A 21068-nucleotide genomic window follows, 5' to 3' on the forward strand; every position below is an offset into this window, starting at 1 on the left:
TAAACAGAGCGGCGCGGCAGGGCCCAGCGCTCACAAAGCGGCGCGGGCCCGGGCAGGGTTGATGTGTGGCCGTGGGGTCGCTCAGCCCCAGAGGCGACGGTGCTGAGGTGCGGGGTGGGGAGGATCCATGGCGGAGGCGGGCGGCGCCGCGGGGGCGCCCGACATCGACCCCGACTTCGAGCCGCAGAGCCGACCGCGCTCCTGCACCTGGCCGCTGCCGCGGCCTGAACTGCCGGCGGAGGCGGGCGGCGCGGCGGGCGCGGCGGAGGAGAGCGCGGGCGGCGCGGCGGCGGGGCCCGGGCGGGCCGAGGGGGCGCGGGCGGCGGCGCGGAAGGGCGGCTCCCGGCGCAACGCCTGGGGCAACCAGTCCTACGCCGAGCTCATCAGCCAGGCCATCGAGAGCGCCCCCGAGAAGCGGCTCACGCTGGCGCAGATTTACGAGTGGATGGTCCGTTCCGTCCCCTACTTCAAGGACAAGGGCGACAGCAACAGCTCCGCCGGCTGGAAGGTGCGCGACGGGGCGGGAGGGATGGGCCCAGCCTTCGGCGGGGCGCCCGCGGCGGGCCGGGTCCGGGACGGCGTGTTGAGGAGCGGCTGCCCGAGGCGCTTTCCCGCTCCCCGGCCTCGCCCCGGCTCCTTCCCTGGGCTGACCTGTCGCCACTCGTCCCTATCGGGACCCGGCGGTGGTGTCTGCGGGGGGCTGGGGGCTCTGCTCTGCCGAGAGCCCTTGGCTAGTGCGGGTTTGCCCCCCGGGAGCGCAGGGACGGGGCTTTCCAGACTCAGCCCGAGTTCAGGCTCTGTGCAGTTGGAGCAGGGAGAAGTGGGCGTCTCTGGGTGGGTGGTTATGGCACGACCCTGCGAGACCGCTCCATGTGCCCTTCGACTTTGAGAAGTCGTCCAGGAAGGAGCCAGAGGCAGTTAAAAAGGCTGTGGTAACTGCTGTGCGAGACGAAGCATCAGTGAAGGGTTTTTAAACACAAGGCCGTGGTGCTTTGTCACATGACTGTGCTGAAGCTCAGTATAAATAACTGTTTCATAACAGGCATTCTTGGCTTTCAGGAGACTCCGTTTAAAAAGGTTGCTGTGTCCCAGAGCAGTGTCAACATTGTGGCCACATAGGGACCAGCAACCTCAGCTCGAGTTCAGAAAAGTGAAAGCAATATCCTGCTCTAGGGTCTCTGCCTTGTATTCTTCTCTTGCTCTGGAAGTAGGTGTGTGGGAAGCTCTATTAAAAGAGCTGTTCTCGGTTTCTGTCTTCTGCAGGCAGCAGCCAGTTGTTCCCATCTCATTAGTCAAGCAGACTTCAGTGAAGAGGAAGGGAGATGTGAGAGTTTTCTTGCCAGATAGTCTCTCGGGCTGTCCTGATCTATCACAGTGGATGCTGTGGTGACTGTAGTCTAGAGACTCTGTTCTCCTGCTCTTTCTACAGGCTGGAGTTGTGCTTGTTTGGCTCTTGGTTGCAGTGTACCTCTCCGTTTGTGGTATTGGTTAGCAGTTCATCACAGCTTGAGCCAGCGTGGTTTAGGGCTTCCGTGACTCCAGCCACGCGCTCCTCTGCCTGTGTGACTGAGCAGTAAGTCAGCACAGAGAGTGAATTCTGCTTTTTCTGGCAGGTGAGCTTTCAGCTGGCTCAGCTCTCTCAAGTGGCACCCCATGTGGTTGCATGAGTATGAATGTTTGCCCAAGGAGAAGGTAGGAATGTGGTGAGAGGGACACAGATGTCACAGCCTAGGCTGGCACAGGTAGATAGAAAGATTTCACCTTTTCCATGTATCCTGCTCACTGGCAGGTCCTGGAGAGCACACATTGTTTGACTGAAACTTTTTTTGCCTCTCCTTTGTGCAGGTTGAATCCTCCTTATTAAGTTCTGATTTGGGGCAGTGCTTGGGTGTATTTTCTTTCTCTTCAGAAGATTTGGTGCTCTCATTGGAAGATAGTTCTTGCTTCCTCAGGCTAGGTGTGCTGTCCTGGTCCTGCTGCCACTGTGTGGAGTCATTACTTTGGCAGGCAGCTTATGGAGCTGCTACATTTTCTTTTCAGGAATATGTCTGTACCTGTTTGGCAGCAGTGCCCGAGACTAAAGTTCAGTGTGGCTTCTGAAATGCATCCACTGATATTGTGGGGAAGGTGGGATATAGAAAAGTGTCCAGCTGGACTGGATGCTACCGACTGGAAAAGGTAGACTTCTGGTTATATTAAGTGTGGCTGTTCTTTTGCTGTATTCATTTATGTGCAACAGCACCATCAGTCCTTGTGTTTTCTCTGTGGTTTAACTGTGTATCTGTTTTGGGAAGTGCAGTTGGACTTAACTTGCAGAAAGGCAGGAATGAGAACTTGTGCATGCGTGAGGTCCCTGCTCAGAGGCTGTTGCTGGAGCTGTACTGTGATGACTTTTCAGTGGGAAATTCAGTTGCAGCTTTTCATCCTGAGAATGGACTAACTCAGGCCGGCTTTAGGAGAGGAAGAGAACAGAAACCCTTTCCCAGGAAAGATGAGGGAGGGCAGAATGCCAGCAGTGGTGGTGGCAATCAGCCTGCCTTTTGATTAGTGCAGTTTCAGACCCTTGATTTGAACCAGCAAACAGAAAACCATGGTAGAAAGGCAGCTGAAACTGTTACAGTGCCGGGGAAAATGCTTATAAAAACTTGTTTTCATTTTTAACAAATACTGTCAGAGTTTGCGGGGGGGAGTGTGGGTTAACCTTACATGCTCAGTAAGAGGCTGCCTTTTCTTCCCTGTTCTCTCCAGTCCTGTTGGCAGGGCTTGGCAGCATGTGTGCCCCATTATGTGTGACTGCAGAGCTCCGAATTCTACTCTTGTTTTGTTATGTTAACGATGTTAACAAACAGCTCTACAGATTTGCAAGAGGTTTTGTTTTACGGACTTTAATCTACTTGCATCAAGGTGCGCTGGATGGAGGCAGGTTAGGCACAGTTTTAAAGATGTGGAATCAATCAAACCAGTTCAATTTGATTTTGTGAACTTCGAGTAAATTATTAGAGTTACTTAAATTTCATTTTAATGAATTAGATTTTATTGCATTTATGTAGGTGTGTGTTTTATATTTAAGACAAACTGAATAAACGTGTTTCTTCAGCTGAGGAATGGACATGCCTGGCTCTTTGTTGTCACTCTTCTGGTTATTTTTAAAGCTGTGGAACTCTGCTTGCTTTTCTATTTATTTATTTTTAATAACCTGTGAAGTCAAAGGAAATCTTCTGGAACTGTTTTTGCTTTATTGATTCCTCAGTTTTGAACTGAATGAGTTGGGATAAAGGAAATTGATGTGGAGCTGCAGCTAAATGCTGATGCAGCATTTGGATGCCTGTGAAGATTACAGCTCCTAGTTCTGGTATTTCTGTGTTGTTTGGGCAGAGTGGTACTACTCCATGCTATCTGTATGTAGTGTAGTTCTAATAGGGAATTTTAAATGAGAATTTAAAAGAAATGTGTCTTTAAAAACTTTTTAAATCTACTTTAGTTAATATAAATCCCATCAAGTCATTGTTGCTTCACAAGTACTTTCCAGCTGTCCTCCTCCACTATACAATGGGGGGAAATGCAGCTGTTGCAGACTGCCAGGGTGTAACCCCTGTGGATTCCGGAAGGATCTGTGTTTCGAAGAAGGTGGTGTTTGCTGTTCTTGAACTCCTCCGAGCACTTTGTAAAGGACAGACTCTCTGATGTGCGGCTGAAGTTAAGAATTAACCAGCCTGAAAGGCAGAAATACCCTCGCAGGGATGTGTGTGGGACTGCTTTGTAATCCTCCCCTTGGTGCTCTGCAAGCTGCTCTGTGCATAAGAGGATAATTCCTTCTGGCTTTGTGATTACTTAGAGAGGAAGGTGTTGAAGGTTTTGAATAAAGCAGAAGTGCATAAACCCCTCTGAAGCAGCCTGATGGCTGCATTTCTTGCATCCATGAAAGGGTCCAGAGGAGAACCACAAAAATCAGTAGGGGCTGAGGCACCTCTCCTGTAAGCAAAGGCTGAGAGTTGAGGTTGTTCAGCTGAAGAAAAGACTGTGGGGAGACCTTATTTAAGCCTTTCAGTTCTTAAAAGGGGCATATAAAGAAGGATGGGGAGAGAATTTTCAGCAGGGCTGTTGCAGCAGGACAAGAGGTGATGGATTTAGACTAAAAGAGGGAGATCGAGGCTGGACGTGAGGAAGAAACTTTGTAGAGTGAGGGTGGTAAAATCCTGGCACAGGTTGCCCAGAGAGGTGGTGGATGCCCCATCCCTGGAGACATTGCAGGCCAGGCTGGATGTGGTTCTGAGAAACCTGATCTAGTTGAACATGTCCCTCCTCATTGGGGGGGGTTTGGACTGGGTGAGCTTTGAAGGTCTCTTCCAACCCAAACCGTTCTGTGAGTATGAGCAAGTTGGACACAATGAAGAGCTGTTAAGGATAAGTTAAGGACTTTTCTTCCTCAGTGAGACATCCTGTGTATTCTCTCAAAGCTGTTGTCTTTCCCTTTGTAGGAACAGAATGAACTTTAAAGCCATCATTTTCACCCTCCAGAGATGCTTCACTGGAGCAGAAATTGGGCATCTCTTATGCTTGCATTGTAAAGGAAAGAACAAATGATGCTGCAGTGTTGTCTGAGGCAGGGGGGTTGGAACCAGATGATCTTTAAGGTTCCTTCCAACCCGAACCAGTCTGTGATTAGTTACAGGAGGCTTAAGTCACACCTCTGCATTCTGGTACTTCACCTTGATTCATGTGTGTACCTGTAAATACACATACTGTATGTGTACAGCTCGGGTAGTTGTATTATGACTTAAAAATTGCCAAGCATTCTGCTTGTCTGAAACAGAATATGTCATCCACCTGGAAACTCAGCTTGCTCTTCCTCTTTGTTACAGTAGGCAGTGTTTTACTTTCAACCTTCCATTCCATGCTTATGTTGTATGTGTATTGCCTGCAGTTGATATTAACTGTTGACCACATGGATCAGGATACCTGGCTGAGGGCTTTCAGGGCCTTGCATGTGCCCTGCCATTTGGTTTATGATCACAGCTTCCAGTGCTGTGGTTCCCAGCTTCTCCCAGAGCTGAGGGTGTCTGACTTTTTGTCAGAGCAGGAACAGAGCTCCCTTGGGTTGGAGCAGCTGCTTGTCCTGTGGCCCTCTGAAGCTCCTCCATCTGGCCAGCAGACAAAAGCAAGCCTGTCCATCTTCCAGACTTTCTGCCTGCAGTAGCTGGTAGGTTTAGCCACATTATATTTATGCTTTGCTAATAAATTGAAGTAGTGGATACAAAATTATGTGAACCCTTGTTTTGGTAAAGAGGAAAATTTTATTGTTCATCTGTTCACTGACACATTGACTACTGCTCACCCAGCTTCTGTGGGGTTTAGTTTTGGTTTCTGTAGTCAGATCTACAGAAAAAAAGCAATGGTTGGTTCCTAAAGCGGTCACATCGTCTGTTTGCTTTTATTCATCTGGACTGTGCTGGAGTGTCCCTGTATCCTTGAAGAATTGTAGCTTCTTAACACGGACAGGTGAAGGCCCAAATCACTCTTGGGGGAGCTTGCTGATTCCACAAAGAAACCCTTTACCTGGGAAGAAACATCTGGTGGGAATGCTTCACACAGGTTTGCTCTTGATTTCTAGTAATGATAATATCAAGGTGATGATTTGAGAAGACATTCTAAGTATTTCCCAGTCTTTGCTCACAGAGGCATAACTGACTTGATGCTGTAAAGCAGAAGGTTGGTACAAATTAAGACCAGTTAATCTGTAGTGATGATGTAGGTGCTGCTTCCATCTAAATTGGAATTATTTTGGTTTCTGGAAGTTGCTGCCCTGAAAGGGGAGGGAGGATCTGGATCTTTGAATCCAAAGTAGCTGGGGCCGAGTGGAAACTGCTGGGCTCTTGCCACTACCTTGTATGCTCCCAAATACACTCATGTGGTGGTAGTGATGTGTGCTTGTGGCAGCAGGGAGGTGTTCTCTGTCCCAGCTGCTGACAGCCTATCTGGATTTCGTTAAAGCAGGGGAGGCAATAATGAACAGGAGCTGAAGGACAGTTGTTCAGAGGCTGTAGTGAAGAGTCTAGCAGGGAAGCCTGAGGAGCATGGGTGGGTTTTGTCTATCAGTCTTTCTTTTAAGCGAATCTTCCCTTTTAATCCCACTAATCCTTAAATTGTATGGCCACAGCAAGCAGTGGTGAGGAGGGAGGAAGGCAGCTGGGTATGGCAGGGTGTTAGCAGGGACAGGAGGATGGCGAAGTGCTGGGTCTGGAAAATGAGGCAGTGTGTAGGAGGAAGTTAATGGTCTGAGTGTGGGGTCACCAGGTGTCCTATTTTTCAGGTGGGATAAAACATACTGATAAAACACAGCTGTGGTGAGGGCCCACCATTGCAATGAAGGAATATGTACTTAACCCTTGTTAAAGTGACATTAACAGCAACTTCTCCCAGACAAGGTGCAATGCTCTAAGTATGGAAGTGTAAGATTAACTTTTTCACTTGAAGCCTTACAGAGTGTAGTTGTTCCCCTCAAAAGCAGGGGAGAGCCAGTCTTTTGCCAAAAGGCCATTTGCCCCCTGCAATGCCAGTCAAATTACCTGGAGCTTTTTCTGCTGTGTTTTCCTGCTCCCTGCCAGTTTGTTCTGGAAAGCTGCTTTGCTGAAAGATTATTCCTTGCAGCATGGCTTAATTTTCCAGGCAGTCCTAGGAAAAGGCTGCTCCTGAGCTGCTGGTATTATGTATTCCAGCAAGTTTTTTCTGCTCTGTCAGCTTTTGATATACAATAAAAGCTGTTCAGATTTTTTTGGTATATGCCTGCCTGTCCTGGTAAACTTGAAAATTGCCCTGGCCTTTGTTTTTTAAAGAGCTAGGATTTTCTTCTTCTCATCTCCTACTGAAACATTACAGAAAGGAAACCATGGACCTGCTCAAGCAAGTCCAGAGGAGGCCATGGAGATGCTGCAAGGGCTGGAGCAGATCTGTTCTGGAGCCAGGCTGAGAGAACTGGGCTGGTTCAGCCTGGAGAAGGCTCCCTTCTTGTGTTGGGGGAGAAAGAGCTGGATGCAGTGCTTCAGGTGGGGTGCATCTGTGCTCGGAAGAAAGTACATCAGAGGAGGTGAGTTTAAACTTGTTTTTTAGCTTGAGGAACCTTCAAGTCTGAACAAACCATCCTGAATGTTTTGACCTGCTCTGAGTAAAACTTTGGGTTTGTGGTAGATGATCTCAGCCTTACCTACACAGCCATATAGTCCCCTGGAAAGGCTTTCACTGGCATGCTCTGTGCGTTTTTCCATGCTATTTGGATGTCCATGGCAGCTGTCCAGAAGGCTGATCCACTTGGGTAATTGCTTGGTTGTGCTGCGAGCTTCTGGGGCTAATTTCCCATCCTGAAACTGAAGCACTGTTTGTTGCTGGGCAGGGTCCACAGCACCACTGATAATGGTGTGGGGCAGGCCTGGTCCATTGGTGAGTAGTGCTCCTGCCCTTTAAATAGGGCTGGAAGATTTTATCCAAATACATATTCTATGTTCTGGTAACTGAGATGTGGCAAATAGTGGGTGTCTGCTGCTCTTCACACTCCTGTGGCTGGGCTGTGTGTCTTAGCTTGTGCCGCAGTGGTTGAGGCCCAGTTTGAACAGTTTCCCTCCAGTGTACAAGAAATGTCTCCACCCCCACTCTTGGGTTTTTTTCCATACTGTCATGAATTTCAGATGGTTTTGTCTGAAGAGGGCTCCAGGAGTAACCTCTGATCTCCCATGGATTACACATACAGACTGCCAGGTTTCCACTGCAGTACTTAACATACAGTCACAAGAGCCTGTATAAGATGTGTGAATAAACAGCAATAATCATCCCGAACTACTATTTGAAGAGGTCCCTAAGAATTTGGAGGATTCCTGCCTCTGCCTCTTCCTTCAAGTCATGCTTCCTTATGGCTAAAGATGTTGCAGAGCCAAGATCTTGTGTGGATGGCAGGTGCTTGGACCAGCGGGGATCCCGCACTGCTGAAGCTGAGCATCTAACAAGTTAATGTCATCTGTATGCTTCTGGTTTGAGTTGCTCAACATGGAGCAAGGAAACACGTGAGGGTTGCCTGGGTGACTCAGCTCTGTCATTTCCCTCTCTGTCAGGTTTGAGCTGGAGTTCTGTGATTTTTAAGGGAGGATAAGGCTGCTTTGCAGTTGGGTTAGCTCTCTGAGCAAGCTCATAGGGTCACAGGTGCTTGTGTTATTAGAGGAGCAGGGTTTGAAGATGAAGAAGGAGTGCTACAGCAATTACCTGTTTCTGCAGTTATTAGCTGTTATATCAGTTCAGCAGTAACATGCAAAACCACTTTGAGACTGTTTCATAAAAGGTATTAGGCTTCACATATCTGCATTCTTGTGAATCTTGCGCTTACTCCAAGATGTCTTTCTTCAAGCTGTTTTTCAGCCAAAAAATCTAGAAAACTGCTTACTAACATTGTCCCTTATGATACCCAAAGTGGAGCTGTTTTTTTGAGGTCTCAGAAGTGCTTGCACCAGTGCAGTGTGCCTTTGCTGACACAAGAATGAAAACCTGCCTATAGCCATGCGTGAGAAGATGACGGAATATTTTTGACATTTTAAAGTCCTGGACCTACTGGTTTAAAGTTCCATTTTAGTAAATTGAGCTAAACAATGGGTGGTTATGAGACTGCAAATGTACAGTGTATACAAGCTACCGGCCCATTCCTGACAGGACTGGGTGTCATCATGAGTTCATGTGTTACTTTCAGAAGAATAAATGAAGAATTGGTGCCAACCTGGTGGTTCCTGTTGCTGCAGGAGTATGCATTCACAGTAATGCACATCAGTGTGGGAAAGGAGGGGGGGGGATTCTTTGGAAAGGAAATGAACAGCCTTCTGGGAGACATGGTACCAGTTTGAATTACTTTCTTCTACGCTTGAAGGAAAAGAAAGCTTTATTTGGAGAAGATGCCAGCAGGAGTGCTGTATAGCTGTTACTGTGAGCAACTCCAATAATAAAGCTGTGTAAGAGCGTTGGCTAACACATGTTCCATCAGACTCTGGCTCTGCAGTAACCCTTGGGGCACTCTCAAAGTCAGAGCAAGTGTATGCTTTGATACTGATTGCAACAAGCAGTCAGTCTGCTCCAAGTTCCCAACAGCCAAAGCTAACACAGTGATTCTCACACCTTCTTCCCTCTCCATGCAAACTTTCCACTTTCCCTGTATTGTTTATCTACATCTGCTTTGTTCTAGGATAGTATTTTTGGTGAGGTGGCCAAAATTAGCATGGGGAGGACTTGTCCGAGAGGGAAAGCAGCAGGCAGGAAAGAGCTGTGATGAGAGGTGGTGGGAAGGGGTGTACAAGCACAGATACCTTTCTTCGGAATTACAAGAGAATGCATGAAAGCTGAAGGCTGCTGTATGCCTTTTAGTTTTGTGTGAGAAAGATCTTGCTCTTGGACCACTGCTGTGCTACCAGCATAGCATCTTTCAAAGATGTGTTTGACCATCTAAACAAATGAAATGCAAATATCAAACACATGCATGACACAGGCCTCAAGGGGAGTTCATGGAGGATCTGTTCAAACAGGGAGTTACTGCTTGCTCATTCTAAAATACCAAGGATTTTAGCAGTTGCAGGATGGAAATTCAGTTTGATGATGGTGTACAGATATGTCAGCTTGCAGTTTCCAGCACAGCCAAAAGAAGGGAGTTAGGAGGGGCAAGGAATATGTCTTGCCAAATGGGAAGGTGGGAGAGACTCAAACTGGCATGTGCTGTGTCTACCGAACATCTTGCCCTGTGAGAAACACAGGCAGAGGAAAGTGTGCTGCCTCTGTGCCCAGGGAGGCTGGCAGGCTCCAGGATTCCTAGGACTCTTGTTCCACAAAGTTTCCCTTGTTTCTCTGGCTCTGGGATGAAGATAGCACTGGGTGTACAGAATTAAGAAGTGGTTTGCTCTTTCTCTTCACCCAGTCTATTTTATTTGCTGCCAGGCTGTGCTTAAGATGTTCAGCCACAGTTATGCTCAGTAGTGGGGTTGGCAGCGAGGTGGGAGCAGCATTAGCTCAAATTAGGCTTATGTCGAAGCTGCAGCCTGTATTTGGGAAGGGGCTTACTTGCTCTGGGGTATGCCAAGTTTTTGCAGATTCTGCATGGTCTTGAAAAGTTCTTTTGTTAGAATATTGCTAGTTGTGGTAGTTTCACCTTTGGTGATGCGGTGAGATGTGGCACTGCGTGCTAGTGCTGTCAAGCACGTTCAGGGAGGAATAGCAGTTTTTAATGGGTAGGTCTTTGTTATAAGTTTATTCTCTATGAACTGTCTGAATATGTTTATGCTTGTGCAGTGTCTTGATGGGAAAGTTCCTCATATCCTGCTTTTGTGTTTCTGGTTTTCTGTGTTTTTTTCAGAACTCTATTAGACATAACCTGTCCCTGCACAGCAAGTTTATTAAAGTCCATAATGAAGCCACAGGGAAGAGCTCTTGGTGGATGCTTAACCCTGAGGGTGGTAAAAGTGGCAAAGCACCAAGAAGAAGAGCTGCTTCCATGGACAACAGCAGCAAACTTGCAAAAGTCAGAGGTAAAGCATCTAGAAAGAAGCCTCCTCTCCAGTCTGCTCCTGAACCTACTGCTGACAGTCCTGGCTCCCAGTTCCCTAAGTGGCCTGGGAGCCCATCCTCAAGAAGCAATGAGGACTCTGACATGTGGAACACATTCCGGCCTCGAACCAGTTCCAATGCAAGCACCATTAGTGCCAGGCTTTCTCCTATCCTGACAGAGCAGGATGACCTCCATGATGAAGAACTACTTCCTTCTCTGGTGTACTCTAGTGCATCCAGCAATGTTCCACCTACTGTGACTGAGGAGCTTGAGCTCATTGATGGTTTAAATTTGATGTCTCCCAGCTCATCTGTGTTATCTACCCAGCAATCTGCCTCGAGTGGTCAGATCCAGAGAGATTCCAGCTTTCCCTTGCGGAATGCAGCTGGTCAGACCACTACTTTCAGCAATTCCCTGTTTAACCCTGTTGATATCTCACTACAAAGTTCTGTCAGTCATTTCTCTGCCCCTCAGAGCTTGGAAGCTCTTCTGACATCCAGCTCTCCACCTCCAAGGGATGTTATGATGACTCAGGTGGATCCAGTTCTCCCGCAGACTGGTAACAGGATGAACAGCCGAACTCTTCTGCTTCTAGGTGGACAAGCTGCCCAGAGTAAGATGAGCTCAGGCAATCCACGGGGAAAGCCTACAGAGCAGCAGGCAGAACCAGTCAGTGCCAGTGTTTTGCCATCAACACTTCCCATAGTAACATCTCCTCAGAATACTGCCAGCATCACCAGTTTGAAGACTCCACTTTCTGCAACAACTGCCCAGTCAGTCCAGCTGGGCAGTCCACTGCTTCTTTCTTCTGCTAGCCCTGCTCCCTTGGGATTGAACCAGGACAGACTGCCCATTGACCTGGACATTGACATGTACATGGAAGACCTTGAATGCGATATGGATTACATCATCAACAGCGAGCTTATGGATGGAGAAGGATTGGACTTTAATTTTGAACCCATTCTGTCTACTCCCAGCTATCCCAGCACCTCACAGGCCTCCAACCATACCTGGGTTCCAAGCTAACTTCAGGAGCACAAAAAGGTAGGTGTAGTTATGTAAAATACTACAGCTCTATAGTGGGAACAGCCCTGTCTGGGATAGTTCCTGTGCCCAGCTCTGCAGCAGTTAGATACCTCCTTGGAGGCATGGTGCTCTTTGAGTAAAAAAGCTTCTGGGAGAGCTGCATTCCCTTTTAGAAGGAGAAAAAGCTGTCTAAAGGTAGGTAGATTTAACTTACCAGGTAGTAAACTCCTTTATGGAGTACAGCAGCAATCCGAATGAAATTCCTGTTGTCTTTCATTACCACAGGAGTGGTTTTGAAATATATGCAAACTGTCCTGTGGTCCTTGGTGCCTTCATTACCTGGGCCTTGTAAATGTAAAGCAGAGAAGCTGAGGGAATGTTTACCGAAGGGTAGGGTCTGGTAGTGTTGAAGATGTGTCTATAATCAAGTGCTTAAGAGGTAGAACATGAACTCTTAACAGCATCGTTATGTTATAGGAGCTATCTGATATTAAAATTATAAAATCTGATATTATCTGATACCATAGTTATAGGAGCTATCTGATATTAAAAACAGTGGACTTGCTTTGTTCCACGCATGAAGTTCACAGAATCCCAGCCTGGTTTGTGTTGGAAAGGACCTTAAAGGACCTTAAAGGACCTTAAAGGACCTTAAAGGACCTTAAAGGACCTTAAAGGACCTTAAAGGACCTTAAAGCTCCTCCAGCTCCAACCCCTGCCACGGGCAGGAACACCTACTCTAAAGCTTGAAGCTGAGCAGTTGTGTCCTCCACTTGACTCTCCATTGGTCAAGGCTTCTTGTGATCTGTGCTTGTTCCTTGATGGAAACTGGCATCCTTTGAGCAGCAGGGGCTGGTGGATAGTAATTAACTCCTTATCTTTGCATCCAGGATTCCCACTGAGACTGAGATCTAACAATTCTCTTTATTCTTCTTCTTAGTGTCCTTCAGGTTTGAAGATAGGGTTCTGACTTCACTTCCCACCCTGACAGAGAAGAGAATGGAGCATGTTGGATTCGGTTTCCCTGCACACCATGCCTTGAGCAGAAGGGGCTGCCCGTCTGGGAAGAAGGGATGACCTGCATCTGACTGCAACAGGAAGAGCTTAAAAATAACAATCCTGTTGTGTGTCACGGCTCTTCCTACAAACCTACCCTGTCTTGAACCATCCGTAGAGACTCTGGGCTGTGCATGTCCGAAGAGGAGCGCACTGGTAAAAACCTCGGCCAGAAGACTCTGCCAGGCACTAGCGTTTTCCCATGTGAAGAGTTGGGTTTACTGGAGGAATCTCTCAGTGGCTGTCCTCTCTCTGCTATGGCAGCAGGTCTCCCAGTGCCTCGGGCTGGTGGGAAGTTGGCTCTGCTCTTTCTTGGCGTGCCCTCCGGGGCAGAGTAGTTGGATGTTTTTGTTAAGCCACCAGATTTGCACTTGATATCCCACAGGCTCGCAGAGGAATTGGAAGGAGCTCACTGGTAGAAAGCCTGTGGGAAAAGGGTGCGCTGTTTCAGGGCTTGGTTTCAGTGTTTCAGTCTGCCCACTCTGGAGCATCCAGCATCATGCTGCAGGGAAGGGTGGTGATTGTGGTGTAGAAGGCTTCCTCTTGTCCACCTGAGTGGAACAGGAGGGCATAGAGTTTTTCACTGTGCCATCTGAGCCCCATTGAATCAGAAGCATGTTTCAAGAAGTCCCTATGCTGTTCTCAGCAATTTCCTGATACACCAGGCTGCTGTAAAATAAGCACAGGTGCTAATAGCTGTTCCTGGGACATTAAAGCATCATTTTGGTTTTGTTTCTGATCTGTCTTGCTACAGCAGAAAAATGGAAATCCTGGGTGTGGCCTTAACAGAGCCCTGGTTGCTTTTCAGAAGGGCATTTTCTATAGATGAAATATTTTTGTACTAATCTGGGAACTTTCTACAGTGAATATGAAGCCAATGTTAAACATGTCCCCAGTAGGTGTATTAGGCATCCCTCCCTCTGAGAAGGTACCAGTGACAGACTTCTCTTTCAGAGCTGTATTAGGAACAAATGCATTTGATGTTTGATAATGTATATGATTGAGGGGAAAGGATTGGCGGGTCCCCGTGGTTTCAAACCACCTTGGGGAAGACTTGTACATTATTGTAATCTATATGTAAAAGTAGCTGAAAATTACATAGACGCTTTTCTAAACCTTTTTAAATATATATTATATATTTTAATTGAAAATGAGAATATTGGATTAAAAAAAAAAACAACAAAAACCCCCACAATCCCACATTTCCTGCATCTGTCCATGTGATACCAGGTAACAGTACAGCATGGAAGAGAGCAGGCCTAAGGCATTTTGGGCCAAGAAGCTGAAAATGTCATTGGAAAGGCAGGAAGGGCAGCCCAGTGTGAGTGGGGAGCAGCTGCTCTCCCCAGACCAGGCAGGAGGTGCCTGCATGGCTCTGAATTCAGCCACAGCCACTCAGCCTCCTTCCTCGACTGGGCTGAGAGCATGATGTGAGGAATGCTGATCATTTGCAGCATGCTCATTCTCAGCTCATCACTTCGGTAGCTGGACTGCAGCTGATAGATAGAACAGATTCCCTAGTCTGCTAAGAAGATGGTGTGGACTGGGTCATGCTTAGGTCTGCTGGCACTCTTGGTAGGCTTATGAAAGGCAGGATCAGTTGTATTTGGTAGCTCCCTTTTTGGTTTCTGCAAGGTTTTGTTTTTTTGCTGAAGTTTCTGCTTCTATGGGGGGACTTGAAGCCTGTAGGCCCACCCTTAGGAATGTGCCTGGGATCCTGCCCTGTCTTTTTGTTCTTGCAGGCCAGAAGCTAGGAGTCAAGAGTTCAGTTCATTAGGTGTCGTGTCCTGTCTCGGGTGTTTGCAGTGGCAGGATCTACGCGAGACATGCTTTTGTGGTGTTCTGATAGGCTTGGTCTGGCAGAAAGTCTTTCCAGTCCTTTCTGAAGGTTTGTATCATGCAGTCCAATGAGCCATACTGTTTTACCACCTCATCTGCTCTGTTTGCATGGGTTTAATTTCATTTTCATTTGAGTGGCAGTGGGAAAAGTGGTTTGTCTGGTTACCTACAACAAGTAGTCTTCAGCAGTCTTACCTTTAGCATGCTGTGCCATCAGAGCCTTTGAATCGTTGGATAACCTTTGCTTTGAAGGCTGCCTCCCTGGCAGACTTCATGGTGATATGTTTCTAATTTACCCACAGTCTGCATGTCTGGTAACACCTCATTGTAAAAACAAAAAGGCAGAGCCTAAGCTGGAACCCCAGGCCTTGCAGACTGGAGTCATGTACTGACACTCACTGCAGTTAGTTCATGACACAGATGGATAGATACCCTTCCCACAGTCACCTGATGGCATGTGCTGCACAGAAGAATCTATGGCTGTTCTGTTCTGCAGTTAATAGATCTGGAGGGATTTGTGTTCCTTGGCACATAATATGCCACCTTGTCAGCTTGGGCCCTGAGGGAAAATGAACCCCATGATCTCCAGAGCAAGTTGACTGCCTGTGCTTCGCAGCCACGTATCAAAGGACAAGACACTGATATGCGTAGTCATGTTACCTGAATCTCTAGCTCATTTCCCATTAAAATGGAGTCCAAAGCAATAGGAAGGACAATAGCACCTATTCACTGGGGGTTTTTTCCCCGTACTCCCAGGCTGGACTCCTGGGGACAGTGTTGGAGACAGGAGCACCTCTGGCTGGAGTGCTGCTGTAACAGTGTGCTGACAGCAATGTCTGTCTTGCAGCAGTCTGTGCAGATGCTCTCTGTGTCCTCAACACAACAGGAGCCAGCAGAGGTTGAGGAAGTCTGAGAGTACCCTAGCGCTGAGGATGGTGTTCAGAGACTCGTGGTGCTCCCAGAGTGCTCGGTAAATCAGGAATATAATGTTGCAGGCAACTTGGCTTCTCATTTCTATATGTAGCAGGATAGCTTGGATCATGAGCACAGAGGGCAGGGGTGCAGAGAATTTGGGACTTCTCCAGCCCCTTCCGAAATCCCTTCCTTTTCATAAAGCTTGAACTTTTCTAGGCTGGGATATTTCCTTGTAGGACACGGGAGACTTTACATTTCCTAAACTGCTGCTTGCTGAAAGGGTGAACCTGGCTCAATACTTCTCCACTTTTTTGTATTCTTGCCAAAAGTGTTTGCTGCTGACTGCAGCTGGATTCAGGAGCATGTCTTGGTGGATCTTCTTCCTACAGCCCCCATGCCTGTGGGCTAGTGTTTGCTTTAGTGAAGGGTTGGGCTGGGATTTTGAGAGCATCTCTGAGCTGGTTGGGGAGGGAAGGGGCCAGTGACATGGGGAGCGATGCTCCTGGGTAAGTGCCTGAGGGGAGTGTGGGGGGGACTTATGTTGTGCTGTGTGGGTTTTTTTCCTTGTCCTCACTAAGCTTAAGTGATAAGTTTCTTCATCTCCAGAGGATCAAATGCCATCTTCCATAGTGTGAAGCCACTGTGCAGGTCTGGGCTGCAAAGGATTTGGGTAACTAGGCCCGTGAAGCCTAGTATGAGGCAGACTTGTTGCCTTGATTTACACCTGGTTTAGCAAACTGCTTGAGCCTTCTTTATAAGTGCATTTTGCTCTACTCCCAGCTTCCTCTCAGAGCTTGGAATATTGAAAGCTTCTTGGAGCCCTTAATTTTCTTTGTTGGTGTGTCTAAACCCATGTCATTCCGTACTCTGTGCTGAGTAAAACCAGCAGTCCGATCATCCTGGTAAGCGGGAGGAATGAAGCGTTTCAGAGCCCAAGTCTGCATTCATAAGCTAGTTTCATACCAGAAGCAAGTAGCACTAATCAGCTTTTCCAAAGGAAATGCCTAGAAAGCTCTCAAGTAGACAATGATTTCTTAATTCTCTTACTTAGTTGCTTATTTATAGCCACACTCCAGTGCTTCAGGGCTAGCGGTGCTCCAGGAATGAGAAACCTGTGTCTGGTGCCGCAGGTAGCAGTGCCTTGGGAGTGATGACCTGGATGTCACCACAATAATACTCAAGTTTGGACCCGTTATCAGGAAAACCCCCCAGGAAATCAATCAGCTCTGGGGCATGAACATGAACAGGGGTAGTTTACTTAGGGTTTGCCTCAGCTGCAAGGAAAACATGTTCTAATTAAGGTGAGGAAAAGCCAGCAAGAGGTGACTCCTGAAGGCTGGAAGATCTGTCCATGCGAAAGCTCTGTAGCACGTGGCAATCCATGACTGTATCTGCTCACCCTTCAAAAAAGGGGTCCCCTCTCTTCAGTAGCTTTTATGTCTCTCCCTGCAGCCGGTGTGTCTGTGGGTGATGGAAAACCATCTCTGGGTGGATCAAACCTGCATCCAGGATTGTGATGTAGAGCAGGCAGGAGAGGCAGCAGGAGCTAAAGGGCAAAGAGCTGATGGTGTTGCATTGGTGTTCTCTGGCTAAGACGCTGTTACGGTGTGTGGTAGAAAGGGATGTTTGCAGCTGGTGCTGTGGTGCTCCCCGACGTGTCTTTGAGAGGTTTGGCTACACAGAGATAGGCCACTGCTCCTGAAAGGACCTCCGTTCATTGAGCGGTGGGGCTCGTTCTGGGAAATGATACTTGCAGCACAGCGGAGTCTTCACCGGGTGTGATCCCAGAAGGGTTCCTGCTCTGCTGGCACAGACATTGCTGTGCACAGGGCAGCGCCGCTCGCGGTCAGTGTCCAGCATCCCCCTGCACTCCTGCACCCACTCCTCACCATTCTGGTTTTTACATAGAAAAGTCTGGTTCTGTTTGCTCCCGGGAGCAGCAGAGCCCTGCCCCGCCGCAGGCTCTGGTGCCTCTGTGCTGGCAAGGCTGTAGAACGGGCTAGACTAGGGGAGAATGTTTGACAAATAAAAACCTGTAATCCTCGCTTGTCTCCTGCAGTTTCTTCTGCTTCTCTGGCATGGTCCAGTTATTTGCTCCTTGCCCTTCGCTTCTACCCTCTGCCTCTTGCTGGGGCAGCCCTTCTGAAATGCCCCTGAGCTGCCAGAGGTGGAGGGGTTGCAGTGGGGCAGCCCACAAAGGCTCTGGTGTTCTCTGCAGTGCAGAGCCATGGTTACAACTTGCTGGCAGTTTCTGGGGACCTGTGGGGATGCCAAGCCCTAAAACTGACCCTGGGGAGTTCTAGCTTCTGCAGAACTAGTCTAGAGTCCTCCTTGCCCTTGTAGATCTCTGCGTGCAGATGACTGTTCATTTTATGTAGCCACATTCAAACTTGTTTGTCAGCAATTCTACCAGTTATCTTCAGGGACAGAGAGATGGGTTTGCTGGTACTCCTTTCAGCTACCTCATGCACAAGCAGATGCTGATACTTCATTAGGACAGATGAGCACATGAGTGAGCTTTTATCTTTGCTTGCAGGCCCCAAGTCCTCCATCAGCAAAAGGAATGTTACTACACCTGAGGAGTGCTTTTGATATGAGAAGATAATGGCTTGGAGCTGCCCATCAAAGGGGACATGAATGTCAGAGTGGAAGCCAGGAGCTGGTTATTGCTTGGTACTGCTCAGGGGTGTGCAAGTGGGTAAGAGGCCTCTCTGGGTAGGAGCAGGCTTCAGCTAAGTGCCTTAAGGCCTCCTCTCTTGGCAGGAAGCAGGTAGAGATGCAGATACAGGCTGAGCCAGTGAAGCAGCTTTTGAGGAACGTGGTGGAGCACTTGAATCAAAACCCATCATTTGAACTATGAGGGTGCTGAGGCAGTGGCGCAGAATGCCCAGAGAAGCTGTGGCTGCCCCATCCCTGGCAGTGTTCAAGGCCGGGTTGGACACAGGGGCTTGGAGCAAGCTGCTCCAGTGGAAGGGGTCCCTGCCCGTGGCAGGGGTTGGAGCTGGATGAGCTTTAAGGTCCCTTCCAACCCAAACCATTTCTATGATGCAAGCAGGTCTGTGCTCACAGCGGGGAGGGAGCTGCAGGACATCGAGCCCCTCTGCGCTGGAGGTGCTCTTTGCACCACAGCTCAGGACAGACCCTGTGGAAGATGAAACCAGTTCAGAGATTCGTTCGTGTGGCTTTGGAGTGGAGGCAGGCAAGAGGTTCAGAGAGAAATGGGTGAAGGATTGCACTGACCTGGTTAGACATGGAGCAAAGTCAGGGTGTTTACAGAGCCAACCTCTAAAAATGGGAGCTCCTTAGGGAAGCTGTCTGTCCTGTATCTGCTCCTTGGGCACTTCTTAGTGCTTCCTGCACAAGTGTAACGTGGGTGCTGTTGGAGAAGCAAAATGCCAGGGGTGGATTTTGCAGGTCGGGTCAGAGTGGATGCATTCAAAACTTGACAGAGCAGGGACTGTGCATTCCCCCATTTAATGCTTTTTGTGTCAGTTGGTACTGGATATTTCAGCATTGCCAGGAAGAGCAGAGCATGGAATGGATGCCAGGCTGGGACCAGGGTTCGTTGGCTCAGGGTAGTCCCAACAGCTGTGTGGATTCAGTGGACCTGGTTTGCAGTAGGTCAGCCTTTCTTGGAGACCTCTCAGCTAACAGTTGTCACCACAAGTGTTTTGCCCTACGGAGGAGGTCCCTGTAGAGCTGCAATACCTGAACACAGTGCACCAACTTCACCGGCTTTACTGCTCAGCTCAGTTTCTGGCCAGGGACCTGCTCTCCCCTGGTGCTTGCTGGTCAACGAACACTTCTGTGCCATCAGTGACAGGACCCTGTGTTAGAGCATGCCGGGAGAGGCTGCTGCACTGTTCACATGGCTTCTGTGGTGGAGGAGCTGGCACACGGGGAAGGCACTGCTGGGCAGTGGGGGGATGCTGGGGGCACGCCGCTGGCTCATGGCAGCCCAAGCTGTCCTCAGCTCCCATGTGCTGTTTTTTACCCTCTCCACCTCTGTGGTAAGACCCAGCAGCCACCGGTCAGCTCCTGATGGGTGCGTGGCAGGGTTGTGGCAGTGAGCGCTGCTCGCTGTTCTCTGCAGGCCAGGACTCACCGTTCCTGCCCCCCCCCCCCCCCCCCCAGCCTGGGGGCAGCGCTGCTGCTGCAGAACCAGTCCCGGATGACCCTGACCGTGCCTTCATGCTCCAAGCTCCTGCAGCAGAGCCGGTGACCGCTGTGGACATGCGCCCGCATCCTCCCCTCAGCAGGTCCAGGTAAGGTCACAGTGTCTGGCTCCCATGCAGGTGTGCTGGGCATCCTGCAGGTCCCCACAGAGGAACGTGGCAGCTCTCGTCCTCCCAGTCACAGCGCAATAGGGGAACAGCCTCGTCTGAGCGAGTGAAGGGGGCAGCAGGGCAGAGTCAAAGCATTGAAGTTGGATTTCAAAAGCTGATCTGCAGTTACTGGTGTGGATGTCAAGCTGTCCCATAATGCCTGGTCAACACTTCTCCAGTGACAGAATCCCTCTGACTTGACCCGCCTGCTGCAAGACCTGCTTGGGATGTGATGGTGACTTTGGTGACTCTGAAGTAGGAGGTTGCTTCATCTGCTGCTTTCTGGTTGCTCTGAGGTCCCAAGAGGACAAGTTGTTTGTGTTGGGAATGGGGACTGGTGCTCTCTCCTGGCCTTGCCAGCAGCAAGGTCCTGGTCCTCGTCAGGGTCACAGCCCCGTGAAGCCCTTTGTCTTGCTGCTGCAGCTGGTGCTTGTTCTGCGAGTTGGAGCAAGCGGCAGCTGCCCTGGCTCCTGCACAGCCACCTTTGTGTGCATAGATGGGGGCAAACAGGAACCTGCTTTGCACCCATCCCTCGCAGTGCTCAAGGCCAGGTTGGACACAGGGGCTTGGAGCAAGCTGCTCCAGTGGAAGGGGTCCCTGCCCGTGGCAGGGGTTGGAGCTGGAGGAGCTTTAAGGTCCCTTCAACCCAAACCAGGCTGGGGATTCTATGATTTTATGATGTCCTGGGGCTGGGCAGCCCTTGGCCCCAGCCAGCACCATGCTGCTGCTGCCAGCAGAGCTGGCTGGGACTGCACTGCTCCCTTCTGAAGGGCTCACCCCTCCCGGGAGCTGGCTCCTGTGCATGCCCTCCAGCCCTGTGGGGATAGCGCTGCTTTGCAAGGGCAGAGCAGTGAGGCTGCGGCACTGAACCATGAGCAGGAACTCTCCCCAGCATTTGGTAGAAATGAAGCACACAGCCATGTCAAACATAATGTATTTATAGCAAAAATAGGCTTATTTTCTGTAGCTTCCATACATAAGGTTTTCTCCCCCTACCTTTACACAGTAAACGTGTTGAGTGCAGCGACAAGTGTGGAGCTCAGGTTCTCCCATGGCCTTGCCCCCCGCTGTGGCTGCCCTCCATGCTGGACCCCTCAACCCTCCCACCGTGGGGCTGTGGCACAAGTGGGGAGCAGCGGGGGGGGTGCACGCTTGTGCCCGTGGGCAGAGGGCGAGGCTGGGGAAGGAGCTGTCTCCATTCACATGGGTTGGTGCCACCCCAGGGAGCCCCCCAGCCCAGGGTCAAGGAGATGCTGCTGCAGCTCACACCGTGCTCCTGCACCACGAGGTTAAGCAGCAAGTGACCAGGCTTCGGACTTCACCCTCGGGTGGTGCTAACCACACAC

The 21068-nt window shown here is 49.3% G+C and overlaps 1 protein-coding gene across 1 annotated transcript; it reads left to right on the forward strand.

Annotated features, from left to right (window-relative positions):
• The first annotated feature begins 3 nt into the window (after positions 1-3).
• FOXO4 (forkhead box O4) lies at positions 4-19217 on the forward strand. Its single transcript, XM_080625132.1, has 3 exons — positions 4-508; positions 10370-11605; positions 12528-19217. Exons 1-2 carry the CDS (start codon positions 128-130, stop codon positions 11585-11587), a joined length of 1599 nt encoding a protein of 532 aa, XP_080481258.1. The 5' UTR covers positions 4-127; the 3' UTR covers positions 11588-11605; positions 12528-19217.
• The last annotated feature ends 1851 nt before the right edge of the window (positions 19218-21068 follow it).

The sequence above is a fragment of the Psittacula echo genome (assembly GCF_963264785.1).
Source record: "Psittacula echo genome assembly, chromosome: 8".
Lineage (NCBI taxonomy): Eukaryota > Metazoa > Chordata > Aves > Psittaciformes > Psittacidae > Psittacula > Psittacula echo.